General features: G+C 39.8%; 1 protein-coding gene across 4 annotated transcripts in view; it reads left to right on the top strand.

Moving 5' to 3' along the window:
* The first annotated feature begins 1,267 nt into the window (after positions 1-1,267).
* The window catches only part of vav2 (vav 2 guanine nucleotide exchange factor), a 159,524-nt gene continuing 145,255 nt past the window's right edge, over positions 1,268-15,536 (top strand). For 2 of the 4 annotated variants that reach the window (XM_066712972.1, XM_066712973.1), the window contains exon 1: positions 1,269-2,463. In XM_066712972.1, the coding sequence (XP_066569069.1) occupies positions 2,260-2,463 (204 nt within the window). In that variant the 5' untranslated portion in view covers positions 1,269-2,259. Of the gene's footprint in view, positions 2,464-15,536 lie in introns of all 4 variants that reach the window. The other 2 variants (XM_066712971.1, XM_066712974.1) reach the window with 2 other exon arrangements.

Raw genomic sequence — 15,536 nt, 5'->3', positions numbered from 1 at the left:
ATTTATGGTGACTGCTTCCCCATAGACAACATTGATCAGAATATCACAATTAAGCCTTGTTTAACAAGATTTTAAGACTCATTTTAATGCAGGATTATCTGAGCTTAGACCCATGATTTTATTGGAAGCCAAGCACTTCAAAATCAATGGCTGGTTGTCTATGTGCTGAAGATACAGGGAATGAATGACCTTGATCAGCAAGGGGATATATTCGGTGCCACAGACCATTTTACACGAACTACAGCAACCATGCAAAAAACTGTCATAGCCATATTTATGTTTCTTAATTAAACATGCAACTGTTAGTGCGGGGGAGGGGTGAGTTAATCTGGAAATAATAATATTATTATTGTATTAGTATTGTATTGTAGGGTAATACACTGTACTGTACTCTTATACATTTTATTGTAGTATAATGTACTGTATTGCACTGTGTAATACACTGTGCTGGATGTGTGTATGCCTGTCTGTTACGTGTTATTTATTTTCTGTGTGTGTGTGAAAAAAATATAAGAATAAAATAAATAATTAAAGACTAAGAGCAATACTACTACTATTTCTAATATGAATACAGACAAAAAATGATTATATATATGTGCATATATTATGATACGAGTGTAAGAAATGTGGTCCTTGTTTCAAAACGTTTTTCTTTTTTAAATATTGTGGTCAGGAATGTGTAATCAAACCTATTTCAGAATTTGCTCGGCCAGCCTGAGAAACAGAGCTCATGTCAGAGTGCATGTCCGAGGACACCCCTGACTCGACCAGCCGGACCTGTCCTTCATCCCGCCCGCTTCCCTAATATGTGTGTTTATTTGATGGCAGACAAAGCATGCGGAGACAAATACACATTTACCACTACAGGAATAAATACATGCATTCCTCAGATTCCGGTGCAGTCCTATACTTTTCATAGTCGTGGGGTCCCATAGCTGCACTACCCACCAAAAAATGGAGCTGCGCGTTCCCGCGACCCCCTCGCTGCCCCTGCGCCGTGCCCGTGCCTGTCCCGCCCGCTGGGGGGGGGCGCTGGACTGGGGGTGTCCGTCTCCCCCCGGCGCCGGCGTGCGCTGCGGAGGACCCCCGGCTCCCTGCGCCCCCGGGCCGGCGCGGCCTCCCGACTTTCTCCGTGACACTTCCACGCGCGCCCCCGCCCTCCTCCCTCCCGACGAGCGCGCCCCCGCGTCCCGGCCGAGGCTGAGATTGAGCGGGAGCGCGCCCCGGAGCAGCGACACCCGCCGCCGGAGAGGAGCCGCGCAGCGCAGACACGCAGCCCGCAACACCGCCCGCAACACCGCGCAACCGCTGCCCCCGCTGCCCCCGCTGCCCCCCGGGCACAGACCGGCGCGCCAGCGCAGCAACACTGTTTCCCCGGCCGGGCAGGATACATTGCGGCAGATTTGTTTCTCTTCTGTCCCGGCGCAGGGTGGTCGGCGGCGATGCCAGAGCGTTTGTGTGCTTCTTTAGGACGAAGAGAAGAAGCAAAGTAACTGTCTGTTGCACTTCAGACCACAAAGCTGGAGTTTCATAGGAAGACGGGTTTCGGCGAGAAACTGTAGCCAGAAAGCCTCCGCTGGCTGCCCGACATGCGAGGTGCAGAGCGCAGTAACTGGTGTGTGCACTTCTCTGCGTGCATGTTTGAATTAGTGAAATAGGCAAACCGTAGAAAGAGAAGGTGTTTTCATTGATCTGGGAAAGTTATTCAATAGGTGGGTTTTTTACGCAATGCCCGGGTGTTTGGACGCGTAAAAAGTCGGCTTCTATCTGGAGAAAACAATCACTTTGTTGCTTTTTTGGAAAACTAATACCTACACAAAACACGTGGCGCGTTGTGTCTGTGGGGTTTTAAACCATCCATCGCAGGATTACATCATAAGGATATGCTGAAACTAACTGGGTCCAATTCAGGGCCACCTTTGCGAGGACGCGAGGAATAGGGGGATCCAAGGGTTTCGGTTTCCCGAAGGCGGTAACAGTGTCCTTGCGCCCGCAGTGCCGAAACACGGCAAAAGTGTAAGATCTCTCTGTTGTAAAACAGACACGGGGGGAATACCTCAAGATCTACACCAGATCTCCAGGAAAGGGAAGCAGCAAACTTTTCAATGTCTGATTTCATAAAGAAGAAAGCAACTCCCCTCTGCTGAAGTGAAAGGATTGCATTGCTGCTCGGTGGCGGAGAACAGTACAGTTGTGCGGTCAGGGACAGCTCAGTCCCCTCGCCGGTCCTTGTTGGGTGGAAGTGTAGTTCTCGGCAGCATGGAGGAATGGAGGCAGTGTGGACGCTGGCTCATAGACTGCAAAGTGTTGCCTCCTAACCACAGGGTTGTGTGGCCCTCGGCTGCCGTCTTCGACCTGGCCCAGGCTCTGAGGGATGGGGTGCTCTTGTGTCAGATGCTGCACAATCTCTCCCCGGGATCTGTGGATCTGAAGGAAATCAATTTCAGGCCACAGATGTCACAGGTAAGCAGGATGCCCCATCATGGGCAATGCAGGATATAGAGAGAGATGGTTCTCGTTTGGATTAGATTCTTACCGTCCTTGAAATGTCTTAAAATTTAAAAGTGAATTGTTTAAGAGATGTCAGATGATAAAGGTGCGCTTAGATGTATTAGGTGAAAACTGTCACACTGTTTAAACACATTTTCCCGATGCATTGAAGGCAGAGAGATGCAAGAATTGCAAAGTGTTCACTGTGCCAGCAGAGCTATTCAGGAGAGTGGTACTCTGGGCTTTGGTGTGCCAGTATTGAACTGATCACCACCATTCCCAAATTCCAGTAAGGGGCACTACAGAGCAATCATTGATTTGGTCTGAAATGGCATGAAAGGGACGGTGCAATGAAGCAGCTTATTTCAATATTTTGGCACGTCGGAAGAATAATTTTCTGAAGACATTATATAGCCTACCTTTTCTTTTTAAAATGTCTTCTTATTAGGGCAAATGTGCTTTGATGCATCTTATATAGAGGTTTTATTACATTTAAATGTAACTATATTTGGGTACAAATCTGATCTCAATTGGTTAGGATGCCAAGTTTCATCTTAATTTATTTATGTAGAAACAAGAAACCAGATTGGTTAATAATAATATCAAACTCATTTTAGAAGGCTATACTTCCACAAATATTTGCAATAGGGTGGTGATTATTTACAGGGTTATTCTACTTATAAAAGGTATTTATGGATTTATTTTCTTCATCAGAATCTGAAATGGTCACCTGGGGAATGATCTTGTTTGCTTTTAGAAGAGACTTGTCTGCTACATTTGAGCATGCTTTACATATTCCCTCAGTGGATCATATGTTTGAATGGAGATTGTATCAAGTATCTGTGTGTGTCTCAGATTTGCAGACTGTTAGCATGTATTATCTTGCAATCATTATTTAATAATACAGCAATGCTTGTTTTAAAACGAACCAACCAACCAACCTACCAAAGAAACCTGCAAATAAAAACACATTTGTGAATAAAACAAACTGTTAGGAGGAAAGGATTCTTGTACACTCTCTAGAATTAGAAATATTATATACTATCATTCCCATCGCCTTTAACGTTGGCACAGCACCATACCATGGCAGCTAAATGGGTCAAATTATATTTTACTTCATTGGGTAAAACTGTGATTCTTTGTGCCTGCCCCCATGCAGAATGTCAATCGACCATACTGAAATATTTCTAGGTCACTGAAATAAGCAAATGAATGAATTGATCCATACAGAAGATTGCATCAAATTAATTGGAGGCCAACAAGCTCCCCCAAACTAATGACTGCTGTTCAGCCTCTACACTTTACTAGGATGAATTTAATTGATTTGCAATTGTGTTGTCGCTCAAGGGATGAGGCAAACTTTGACTGCTATGTATGGATTTGACTGTGCTGTTTCTGGTTTTCTACACAGTTTATAATTTTGTCAGAGTCGTGGGTGATCAGGAGGATTTGGGACAAATATTAACACACATACTGAGTCACACTTACTTTTTTCCCCCACTGACAACATCAGATACTTTCTACCTATTCTACCAATCAGAAGGTTGGAGTTTTGTCAATAAGCACCCAGGTGGGGGGAAATGAACAGATGGATTATTTATATTTTACCCATAACCATGTATTCAGATTTTCTCTGTGGATCCTAATCAAATGCAAAACCATTTTTAATTGAAATAGTAATTCTCACCTGTTTACATAACTGGAATAAGCATGCTGCTAATGCACAGGGAAATCAATACTAATTGAAGCACCTGTTCTTTAATATCAGTGACAAGGCATGAGCTATTAGGATAGTTCAGGGTTTTATAAGTCAGGGGGACGGGGGTGCTGAAGAAGCTACACAGTCTTTTTTTAAATGCAGAAGAGCTGGGTAAAAAACGTAGAATCCCAATAGACAAACATTAGCCTACGCTTTAGTCATGCAATAATTGGTTTCACAGCACAAGTCGGTGATTAATGAATGAGTGTTCCTGATTTTGCCGTTTATGATAGGTGGCAATATGTTCATGCCATCCTGGGAATCTTAATACTGTAATGGAAACATGCTTGTTGTTAGGCTGTAGTAGACTTGTTACTCCAATAGCTACACTTTTGATACAAATTGCTCAAGAGCAGTTTTTTCCTTTCTCCTCCAGCTTTCAATACCTTGTACTGATTAAAGCTTCATCATGGCACTCTGCTCCCAGCCCCAAAATGTATCTCACTATACCACTGTACCATTTATATTAATTCTAAACTATTCCTTTGTGCGAATGTTTGCTACGTTCTTTCTAAAGTAGAACTTTCAATGCAGCCTTTGTTCGCAGGCTAGTTTTCTTTTGTTTCTGAGTGGCAGCCTCAACTTGCCTTTATTGTGGAGTCTTAATAGATAAAATACAATCGAAGAATGTAGGGCTGTTCTGAAGGATTTAAAATGTAATTTTAAGCATTCCACAGGAATATGCTGTATGTTTGTTTTATTTATCTCTGAAAAGTTAAGCTTCCTAACCCCCCCCCCCACCCCCCAACTCCATCTGGCTTAACTTTAAATGTACTTAAGTTCTGTGTCTCGGAGAGTCATGTACTCATAGAATGGGAGAGTGTCGACTGCTCCAGTCTATTACAACTGGATTCTTCTCTGATGACAGTTACAGCTGTGTTTCTATACCTGTATTTAAAAAGCAGTAACCACTGACTGGCTCCATGAAGCAGCCTTTTCTGTCTTTCATAATAACAGGGTTTTGATGACAACTGAGTTAACACTGGAACTGTTCTTTCATTGGATGAGATGCAGTTTTATTCTCTAACAGAAAGAACTGGATTAGAAGCATCATTCAATACGACAATGGTAATTTGTTTGTATGTAAAATGCATCAATTCTTAGTGCAACACATTAGACCCTTTTAATTGATTACTTTCCTTTAAATAAGAAAGTGAATAAGTGTATATCAAGGACACAGACACTAAATTGTCAATGCTATCTGATTATATCCATGTTTGTGTGTTAAAATAGTGAGTTTTTATTTAGTATTATAAATTATACTTTCTGAATCTGCCATACACTGCATTTCACAATCTCTGGTCTCAGAACAACGCTTAGTTGATAGTTGTGGGCTTGAATGCAGTTGTGTTCTCTCATCTGTTGAAAAATATTTTCCACTCTGAGTTTCCACTTTGAACTTTTGAGTTTCAGATTCCAAAACAAAAAAAATGGGTGTGATTTGTGGGATATTAACTACTGTTCCTGTAGTGCAGAGGAATGAAAAAAGAAACCGGCATGCAAATGTTGCTATTCATGTACTTAATCCTTAATGCGTGGAAACTGCTGTTGAAATTTAATAAATAACATGTTATTTCAAAGTGCTTTGGTTTTCTAAAAAGGTAGTCAACTCGGGTCTTTTCAATAATGGCTATTTGTTCTGTCAGATCTGATCCCAGTATCTCTGACTTTCAAATGAAATAAGTCTTTGTGCAGAAGCAAATTTGAGAATATTTCACAATTCGTACTGAGGTGCTGAGGCAGTTGGAAATGTGAATGGCTTACATTGGCACACCCCAAGGTCCGACTTGTTCCAAAATGAGGGGAAACTGATCTGTGGGAGATATCCAGAATACTGGAAAGTCCCAGAAAGAGGGACCTGGCTTTAACAATGGCTAGAGAATTGACTCGCATAGGTGTTTAACAGCTAGAGTATTTCTAGAAACTTTATTTTCCAGACTCCCACAGCTCAATGTATAACCCTCCAGCTATGTATGTAGGTTCTTACCATCGAAACATAGCCAGGAATTTGAACCACGCTGTAGGATTCCCACACAAGCCTGTGGATCACAGATGATAAAACCTCTGCAATCAGCACCATCATGTTCCTTTTGGGCGCTGATAAGCTTCCAAAGCTGATTAAGTCATTTCATTCTTCTGTCATGTCAGGTTTATTATGAGCTGCTTTCTAATCTTGCAATAAACTAATCAGTTTTGAAAATCATACTGCTGCATTGAAGGGACTAAGTTTCATATCCAATTACTGTACGCTTTGATGCATCTTTACACTTCTGTCATTACTTTTTCGTGGTCTTCACCTTAAGTTAACTTTATTTTAATGGCCATGCTTATCTCATTTCAATGCATTTGAAATATTTTAGCAGAATTATTGTTAGTGTGATTTTTATATTTTTAAACACCAATACAATTTTGACTATTGAAGGTGGGTTTTCAGTGGATTAGAACTCTAAAGTGTCTTCAGGTCATGATCAACATCTGACCTTTTTTTTAAGTTTAAAATCTTAACTCCTGGTGGTTGTAATATTGAGAGAGATACCACCATGTCACTGTGTGGAGCCAAAGGTGCCAAAGAGAAATGAATGAGTTAATCTGTCTAAAGCTCTTTGTCTCAGATGTGGCGATGTAAGTACCTTTCTGTGTGTGTATCGTATTACAATGAGACCAGGTGGACGGGACTGTAATCCTCTCCAGGGCTTAAGAATATTTCAACTGCTTACAGAGACGTGCGCATATATCTTATTTAACTGCTTATAATTGGTTGCATTAAAAAAGGGAGATTTAAGATTCTAAACTTGGAATATGAATGTTATGTAGATGAGCGTGTCTGAAGTGCCACATTTTGAAAGAGGACAAGATTGCAGTTAGGTTTTTCTCAGTTAATGATCGCATGGACTCGACTGGTGTTTGCTCAGTCAGGATTTTACAGAATTGTCATATACCATATACTATGCCTTTGGTCATATATCTATATTGAATCTAAAGAACTACAAGTGAATTCACAGCCTTTGGACACCGCTTGTAAATAGCGACATTAGAACTTGTCTGTGCTTCACAAAGTCTTGCATCATTGCGTCAAGCTCAGATTTTACTTCTGGGTTCAAAGATCCAAAGATCGGTGGCAGCAGGGAGTTTTATAATGACTTCAGGTTCTCATGTGCACTTAGGTCACAGGTTTGGTGGATTTGCTTTCCCTAGACTTTCCCCTATGGATTATTGAGATAGAGAAGTACAGAAGCCATAGGGCCTCTGCCTTTTTCAGCCCTTATTTCGGCTCAAGTCTCTTGCAGCCTGAAACACACCTCTGTCTCAGCCAAGCTCTCTTGTGGTGCAGTATACTGTTTAATGTTACAAAACCATCCTGTCCCTCCAGTCCTTTAATAAGTACACAATCTTTGAGAGCAGGCCCAGCGAGAGGTAATCCTTTTGTTCTGTGTCACCCCCAGATGGCCATTTAAACATGGTCAGTGGAAATGTTGACAATAATGCTAGCAATCCCAGACACAAGTAGAGAGTGATGGGGCAGTAATAGCTGAAGAGTGAACTCAGAAGTGAGCTTCCGTCTGGCTTGTGTTGCACGATATTAACAGGGACAAGTGTGGGAATGAGGCTTGATTTCGTCCGAACATGGTTCATAGGATTCCCTCAGTACCTACCCAGCTTCAGTGTCTGTGAAGGCTGTGTCATTTTATTAGTCAAAGCCTTTTCTGTTAACGGGAGTTTTTTTTCTTTTATCAGCTCTCCATTTTTCTACACCTTTCCAGCAGTGGAAACTGTCAGCTGGCTTGCATCTCTGAAAGCTGGGTGTTATCAGTGATGTGTATTATTCTCTGTGGAATTATTGTGCTTTGGAAAATTGAACTGAGCGCATTAGCTGTTTTCCGCAAAATGAGGGGCACATTTGAGATGCTAGTGTATCCAAAGGCAATACAATATTATACAGTGAAGTTTTTCTCAACTACTGGATCACAGGAGAGTCCTCTAGTTTTTTCCTCCCTTGGAAACATATTGTGTCATCAAGGAGTGATATAGGATTGACCGTTTTGGCTTCTTGGATTATGCAAACGTTTTACAGTTTAATACATGCTTTCTGTTTTAACAGAAGGTCACACAGCATTCACTGTCCTCATTATCATGATTCTAGATTAATAACGTTGTGAGCTCACATCTGTTAAAAAAGAATTGCAGTTTAGACCAGCAACTACACATTACTGTAACAGGTTATTTCCCTCACTACCGTACCTTCCCTTTAGATCTCTTGCATATGTCCCTTAAGAGGAAGTGGAAAATATATTGCAGTAATCTGAACATCTGAGGTCAGTAAATTATATTCAAACTAATCTCACGTGTTATATAATAATGGTGTGTATGATGATCTATCTCTTTCTCTTTTTAATTCACTGATCTCCTTCAAGGACAAAGTAGCATATTTATTTCTGTTTCATACAATTGGGTAACATTTAGAGAGTAAGTAATGATCTTAGAATTTACAACCACGTTTTCTCATGAAACAAAGTATCCTCTGAGAATATTAGCCTTCGTCTCTTTATGTACTTGTAGAAAAGAGCACTTTGTCTTACGTTGCAAGCTAATCAAAAGAGGATCTGCATTCAACACATCCCATAGACTGATGTGCTGCAAGGTCAGAAGTGTTCTCCCATTTTATAGACAGATATTGAAGGAAGGTAATCTAATTCGTGAAAACAACCTCTAGTCTTTTCAGCATGCAGAGGATTGGGCCAACCTTGATCACATTCAAGAATAGATTTTGGTATGTTTGCTACCATCCCCTGTGTTGCTAAAGCCTGGTTATACTCCTGAAGTATGATATTGATAAGATGGAACATACTGTAATAATCCTAGGCAGGCTGCAAGTTTGACCCTGTGCTGTATAGACAGTGCACAAAATAGGTTTGCTGAACTGACAGGCTCTAGCCAATGGGCAAGATTTACACTGGAATGTTTCTTTGTTTTCTTAATCAAATCACATGAAAGCAGGTATAGCAGGCATCTACCCATCATGAGGAGCCGACCAGCTCGGCATCCGTGTTAAAACACATTCTGCAGTATCTCCACAATCCACCGTGTTTATTAGCCCTCTTTTAAAGCATACAATCCCTTGTCTGGAAGTGGCACCCCAAGACTATCCTGTCAAACCCATCAGCCCAGAACTGAGCACATCAGGCGAGTGAGAGGGGAATCCACAAGGGAAGGGGAGAAAGCATATGCCTTTAAGATTTACAGTATGAAGAAGCTTTATTAAGCCTCTGCGAGTAGTTACACAAACCGACTTCTTATACATTTATAACGGCCGCGGCTTTATTAAGGTCTTGAGAATAAGTCTGTATAAGAAATGTGTACTTTTCAAGATGTTTTATGTGTGGAATCGCCAAATATGCATTCTGATACAATGGTTACTCCATTAGCTGTTAGTGTTTTGTGCTGCTTGTAATTTGTATATGCCTGTTTATGTTTTGCCTCATAAAAAGCTCTTCCTTTTCCACACAGGTGTAGTGTAGCTAAAGAGCTAAGCAATGCTGATGGACAAATCAGATTATGTTGTGTACTCTAGGATATGATAAGAGTGTCACATTTTCTCTCAGTCCAGACCTGATTGGCACACTGCTTGGCACTGTACAAATTGAAAGCATTAATCAGACTAGTTAAGTTCATTAGCTCTTGTGAATATCCTGCCAGCAAAGGCTTATGTAAAATTTACACCGCCCCCCCACCACCACCATATGATTTAATGCTTATTAACAGCGCCCTCTGTTGCAGCTTTTCTACAATTATTTCAGATTTCAGTGTTCAATAACTTCAGCAATTTATTTAGTATATCCATAGAAGGATAGATACTTGGGGGTAAATTTGTAATCCAGTAAAATGTACTGTGCATGTTTGTAGTTTACGAGCGTTAATAACTCCGATTAAAATATGTGGAAACGGAATGACTTGAAACAAATGATGAAATACTTACCGGTACTTTTACTTTCATTTCGAGTCAGATGCTTGTTATCCCATCTGAAGAAAATTAATGATGTTCAACTTTAGAAGGATATACAAATGTGGGGGTTTCCACTGATTAGTGAAGCAATTTGGCTCCGCAGGTTTCAGACTGCAAAATCAATGGGGAGTAATCGTCCATTTCACAGGAAGACGAATGTGGTCTCCAGTTCATTCAGTGTGGTGGCGATACCTTTTCTGTAGTGCTATAGTCTGTAGGATCCGATCTGAGCTTAGATCTGGGCAAATCGGTGTTTGGCAGGGGCCGTATGCAGAAGTTATGGATGACCTACTAACATTTTATCATGGACTTAAGATAAGATAATTCTGAATTGTGGCAAATAAAAAAAATAAAACGGGGGTGGTTACAGTTCATGTGCCGAAGCTTCAGCGTAGACCTCATTAAAGAAAATGTACAGTAAAGTGGCATTTTTTGGAGGTGGGAGGGTGCTCGAGTGGCTTCATAAATCTCTGGAATATCCACCCGTAGAGCATTTGTCTGGGTTTGTTTTGTTTTAATGAGAGCTATCAGGGGACAAGGGCTGAAACCAGAACCATGTCAGCCGTGAATGGAAAGCTGGGCCTTGAAAATAACACCTTGATGGACGGCTGCATTTTTAGCATTCCTGAGCATAGCCACACATCCTTTGTTGACACGGGGCTTAAATCCTGCTTCTCGACAGGTACAGACCTGCTGCGGTACATTGAAAAATGACAATGCTGCTGCTTCTAAATTCCTCGTGAATTAGCCAAGTGCTCCTGGCTGGTTGAACAGAAACCAGTGTAAAGTTGCCCAGTGTTGTCTTTTTGCTACGTCCACCACAGCTGTCTGTTTTACTGTTGCTCTTGTGATTCTTAATTTTTTTTAGCAAGGCAAGGTTTTGATATGAATGTATTCTTCCTCCCTTGCTGCTACATTCTTCAGTCCCAGCCAAGCTACGATGTCTCTTTGCTTCTCAGTGGAGACAAAGCAACGTTGCTTAATCCCCCTGTCCACCAGACACAGTGAAACATCTGGAACAAGAAAGTTAAGTTCAGGGGTCAGTCAAAAGAGCTAAACAATGGCACCGGGAAAATGTACTTGTGTAATTTCTGGAAATGCATCGTCTCTTGCCAAGTCACATTAATTTCTACCGTGGTACTTTTAGTTTTAAAAGTGTACAGCATGGTTATCTAGCCATGCTACCATGAGTAGTTTTGTTTCATATTCTCTTCCACGTTAATTTCCTTCTTTCAGTCTCACTTTCACAAAGACAAGAATTTGGTATTAGTCACAGGGACGTGATGCCATCCTCTTCAGGGAAATTCAGGGCAGATGGATTTCGAAATGGGGCGAAGAAATTTGTTTCCACCACTGATGCATTTCTGTATCATATTCATATTTAATGTAATGGATCTTATCACTGAGTCAGTCATGTTTGAGCTCTGTATTGTATTTTATAAGAAATAAGCAGTAACAAGTTCACACACACACACACACACACTTTCTCATTACCGTGTTTCAGTATTTGACTTCCCATTTTCCCCCTGAATGTTAAATAATTCTTCTTAGTTGATATGCTGAAGTGAAAAACGTATTTCTTAACGCAGTTCTAAAAGTATTTCTTTATCCTTTTTTAAATAAATAAAACCATTTCACACTCCACTGGGGTAAGAGACGTCTCATTTGGAGACTTTAGGAGGATTGTTTTCTAGTATTTACATGTTAGTTAGCAAGTGGATAAAAAATAAAAATAAATTTTGGAGATATTAAGAATTGTAGAATCACCTTGAGAATTGACATGAGTGTACAATAAATATTTAAAATTTGTGATTCTGTAAATGTTTCTGGGTAAGCTTAGATATTTTCTGGATATTTTTGTTGTTTATTGTTTGAGTTTAAATCATTTATCATGGAAACCTGAATTTTGCACAAGAAACTGTTTTTCAACGTGACTGGAATTAAAAATGTTACCCATACACTGGTTGTATTGTACAAGGATTTGAAGTTATATCAAACAAGACTGGATCTGGCTTTATGTTGGTACAGTTTCAGTGTAATGTACTTAACTTATTGAGGGAGTATCCTTTTTTATGGTCAAATCCCAAGATGCGAAATGGTTATGACTTTGGCCTATAAAATGTCCTTATTGTAGCACAGTTTTTCATGACATCTTTGGGTGAAGTCCAAACAAAGAAGCAAGACAAATAAAAGATTTTCTCTGTCAAAAGAGATTGATCCTTTTTATTCCTGCAAAATCTGTCTCTCATAAATTGTAATTCTTCATGATCCATTCTGTTGTTTTCTGGAAACCATAACTCTGGGACTGAGTACAACAAAAAATAAAATATTTATTTTATTGTTTACTCTTTTCATTTAAGATGTTTTTCTTTTCCATCCCACTGTCTTGTATGCATCATCAGTCTTCTTTCGCAAATATGTGTTTTGTGTATTTAATACACAATCCATATTTCACAGCTGAGCACATGGGCCGTACTCGGTCTTGGTGTCGTCTAACTAGATGATGAAGTGCTGGAATCGCAAGATTTATGTTTTCAGAGCAAAGCTGTTCATCATATGTAGGACATGGTGAGAGGCTGCTCATCTGACAAATGCTCCTGTGTTTTGTTGGAGTCTCCTTTTGCATCATAGCTTCAGAATTCCCAAGGTCAGAACCAGCAGGTGAGGGAGCTTTAAAAAGACCAGACTGAGAGATTCATACTCCCAGAAAAGCACATGGGCAAGCTGTCAGATCAAGAGTCGACCCAAAACTAAAGAATCTTTCTTTGGGGTTCCTGAAAACGGCATCCACTGAATTGTGTATGCCATTCTCACAATCTCTCCCCAAAGGTTCAAGGAGTGGCATTTTTAAATGTGGCGCATCCAGGTGATCAAGTTGCGAATTGACTTCACACAATTTTAGTTTTTTTTTCCTGTTTTCCATTTCAAAACATTTTATTGCTTGGGTGTTCTATTCCTAAGTAAGCCGTTATACTTTTTTATTAATGGCTAATTTAACATTTTTAAGTTGTTATTATTATTATTATTATTATTATTATTATTGAGTAATCGTGTGTATTGATTTTGCACTCTTTCCTGGCTTTAGGGGTGTGTTTAATTGGAACAGAGAGATCTGCTGTTCATTGTTATTTACAGTTTTCAACATTCGGTATTGGAAAGATACCCTTAACAATAAGCGTTTAACAAGCCTGGAATAAATCTGTCTCCCTTGTGGTATGTGTGATTTAAGTCGCCCTGGATAAGGACATCTGCTAAGAAATAAATAATGCAGCAATTATTATTATTATTATTATTATTATTATGAGTAGAGACGCTAAAAAGTCCAGTTTTTCCATTTCTTGATATAGAAGCCTCGGAAAATATCACTTCAGTTTAATACCCACTTTTGAATGACATGTTTTATTGTAGAAGTTTATTTTGTCCTTTGTATGACAACACAATTTAAAAGTTTAGGCTTAATACAGTAGAATTGCATTAATTCAACATTGAACAGCGATGAAGACCATTTGAAGAACTGGATGCACAAGTCTGAGTATATCCTTCCTTATAATACATACATTCTCATTCTTGGAATATAAAGGCTTTTGTGGAACACTGCAGTTTTTGGAGTAATTTTTGGTGTCATGTTCGTTCTGTTTGTACTTGGATGAACTATTAGGGCATTTATCCTTTAGTCTAGGTTACCAATGCTCAGGAGCAAATTAAAGAGACAGAGAAATTCAGGATGTAAGCCTCTCTCTGTGACTGGGAACATTTTTCTTTCCAGAACCTGCACTGTATGAAAACCTTGTTGCATCCAGAGAAATAATGATAGCAATTGTAGTGCCATAGGGCCAGAGGCAGCAGGGTTGAAAAATACAAGGAATTAAACTAAGATTGCTTAACTAGGTATTTGTTTGTAATGACTCCAACATTGCTAATAAGTAAATTGGTGTTTCTAAACTAAACTAAAGGAAGCTGTCAACTCACTTAGAGATTGTTGGAATACGGCTTCGAACAAAGGGCTGCTATTTTTGCAGAATTTGGTACCGTGTAAACTTAATCTGTGCCTACATCTAAATTACAGTTGGTCAAGCCCTCATATATTCTGTGCACATAAACACTTATCTGATTTTAAGCAGGCATCACACCATGCCTTTGAAATTCTCTATTCTACCAGGATCTGCTTTCTGCTCATTGTATTTTTATTACAAAAATGCCTGACTTACCTTGACCTTCAGTCCTTCATCCAACATCTCTCAAACGGGTACCTTTTTTATCTAAATCAAAATTAAAACCATCTAAGTGTAAAATCTTTCCTTTGTCTTTGGGGTAGCTAAGCAGTGAACCTTGTGAGGTGGTTAAACTCTGTTCTTAAAGAAAGGAGGAAAGTAGCCCTTATATTCCTTAAGCATTTAGTTTGGAGAAAAAGTACAGCCATTTGAGATTTAGATATTGTTTGGCCAGATTATGTGTCCATGTTTTTTCTAATGTGTGAAAACATCATATTTGTATGTGAGGGCTGCAGGGTTTTTGGTATGATTTGTAATTTGTCCCTCTCTTTGGCCCTGTCCCAAAGATATGATAATTTTCACTGATAGAGATATTCAAAATGTTAATGCCATCAGAAATATTACCGTGTTTCTTTCAAGTGAGGCTGAACTGATGTATGGGTGTTTAATAAATTAGTGATGAGAATCACTTGAGTCATTGCATGCAAAATGAGCCGAATCCATCATCAGTTGAGCGGCCCCAGGCTGTCTCTAAACTCGATGGGTTGCTAACATGCAGTCAGATACTGTATTCCCTTCCTTTACAAGAATGCAGGTTCTTTGATGACACCAAGGAACTGCCATTAACAAAGTCCTAGTCAGTTCATTTTGTTATAAACATGTTTTTTCTGTTTTTTTTTGTTTTTTGTTTTGTTTTTTGGGCATGTTATGAACTAAATACCAATATTGATATGGAATTATTCTCATTAGGTCATTGTTAACCTCTAGGTATTCATTGTATTCATAAACATAAAGTATGAATCATTATATTTAAGACCCAGAAAACTTGTGGGTATACTAACCAAATCAGTGATATTAGTTGGCCGTATCCTTTCCTGTGAATGCCATTCCATGTTACCGTCTGAACTTGTCCATTCTGTCTACACACCCTGAGCTCCCTAATCTGAAGAAGATTCTGGTAGTGGATAGTTGAGTGGGAGACTTGCCTTGCTCCCTTGTCAGCTTGTATCTTTGCTGTGGCCTTCGGGCATATAACCAGGGGAAGATGCTTTGACTCGCAGGCACAGTGCTTGGC

Source organism: Amia ocellicauda, chromosome 9 (genome assembly GCF_036373705.1).
Source record: "Amia ocellicauda isolate fAmiCal2 chromosome 9, fAmiCal2.hap1, whole genome shotgun sequence".
In the NCBI taxonomy this organism is placed as follows: Eukaryota; Metazoa; Chordata; class Actinopteri; order Amiiformes; family Amiidae; genus Amia; species Amia ocellicauda.
The sequence above is the reverse complement of the archived record's forward strand: the minus strand, read 5'-3'. Positions and strand labels throughout refer to the sequence as shown.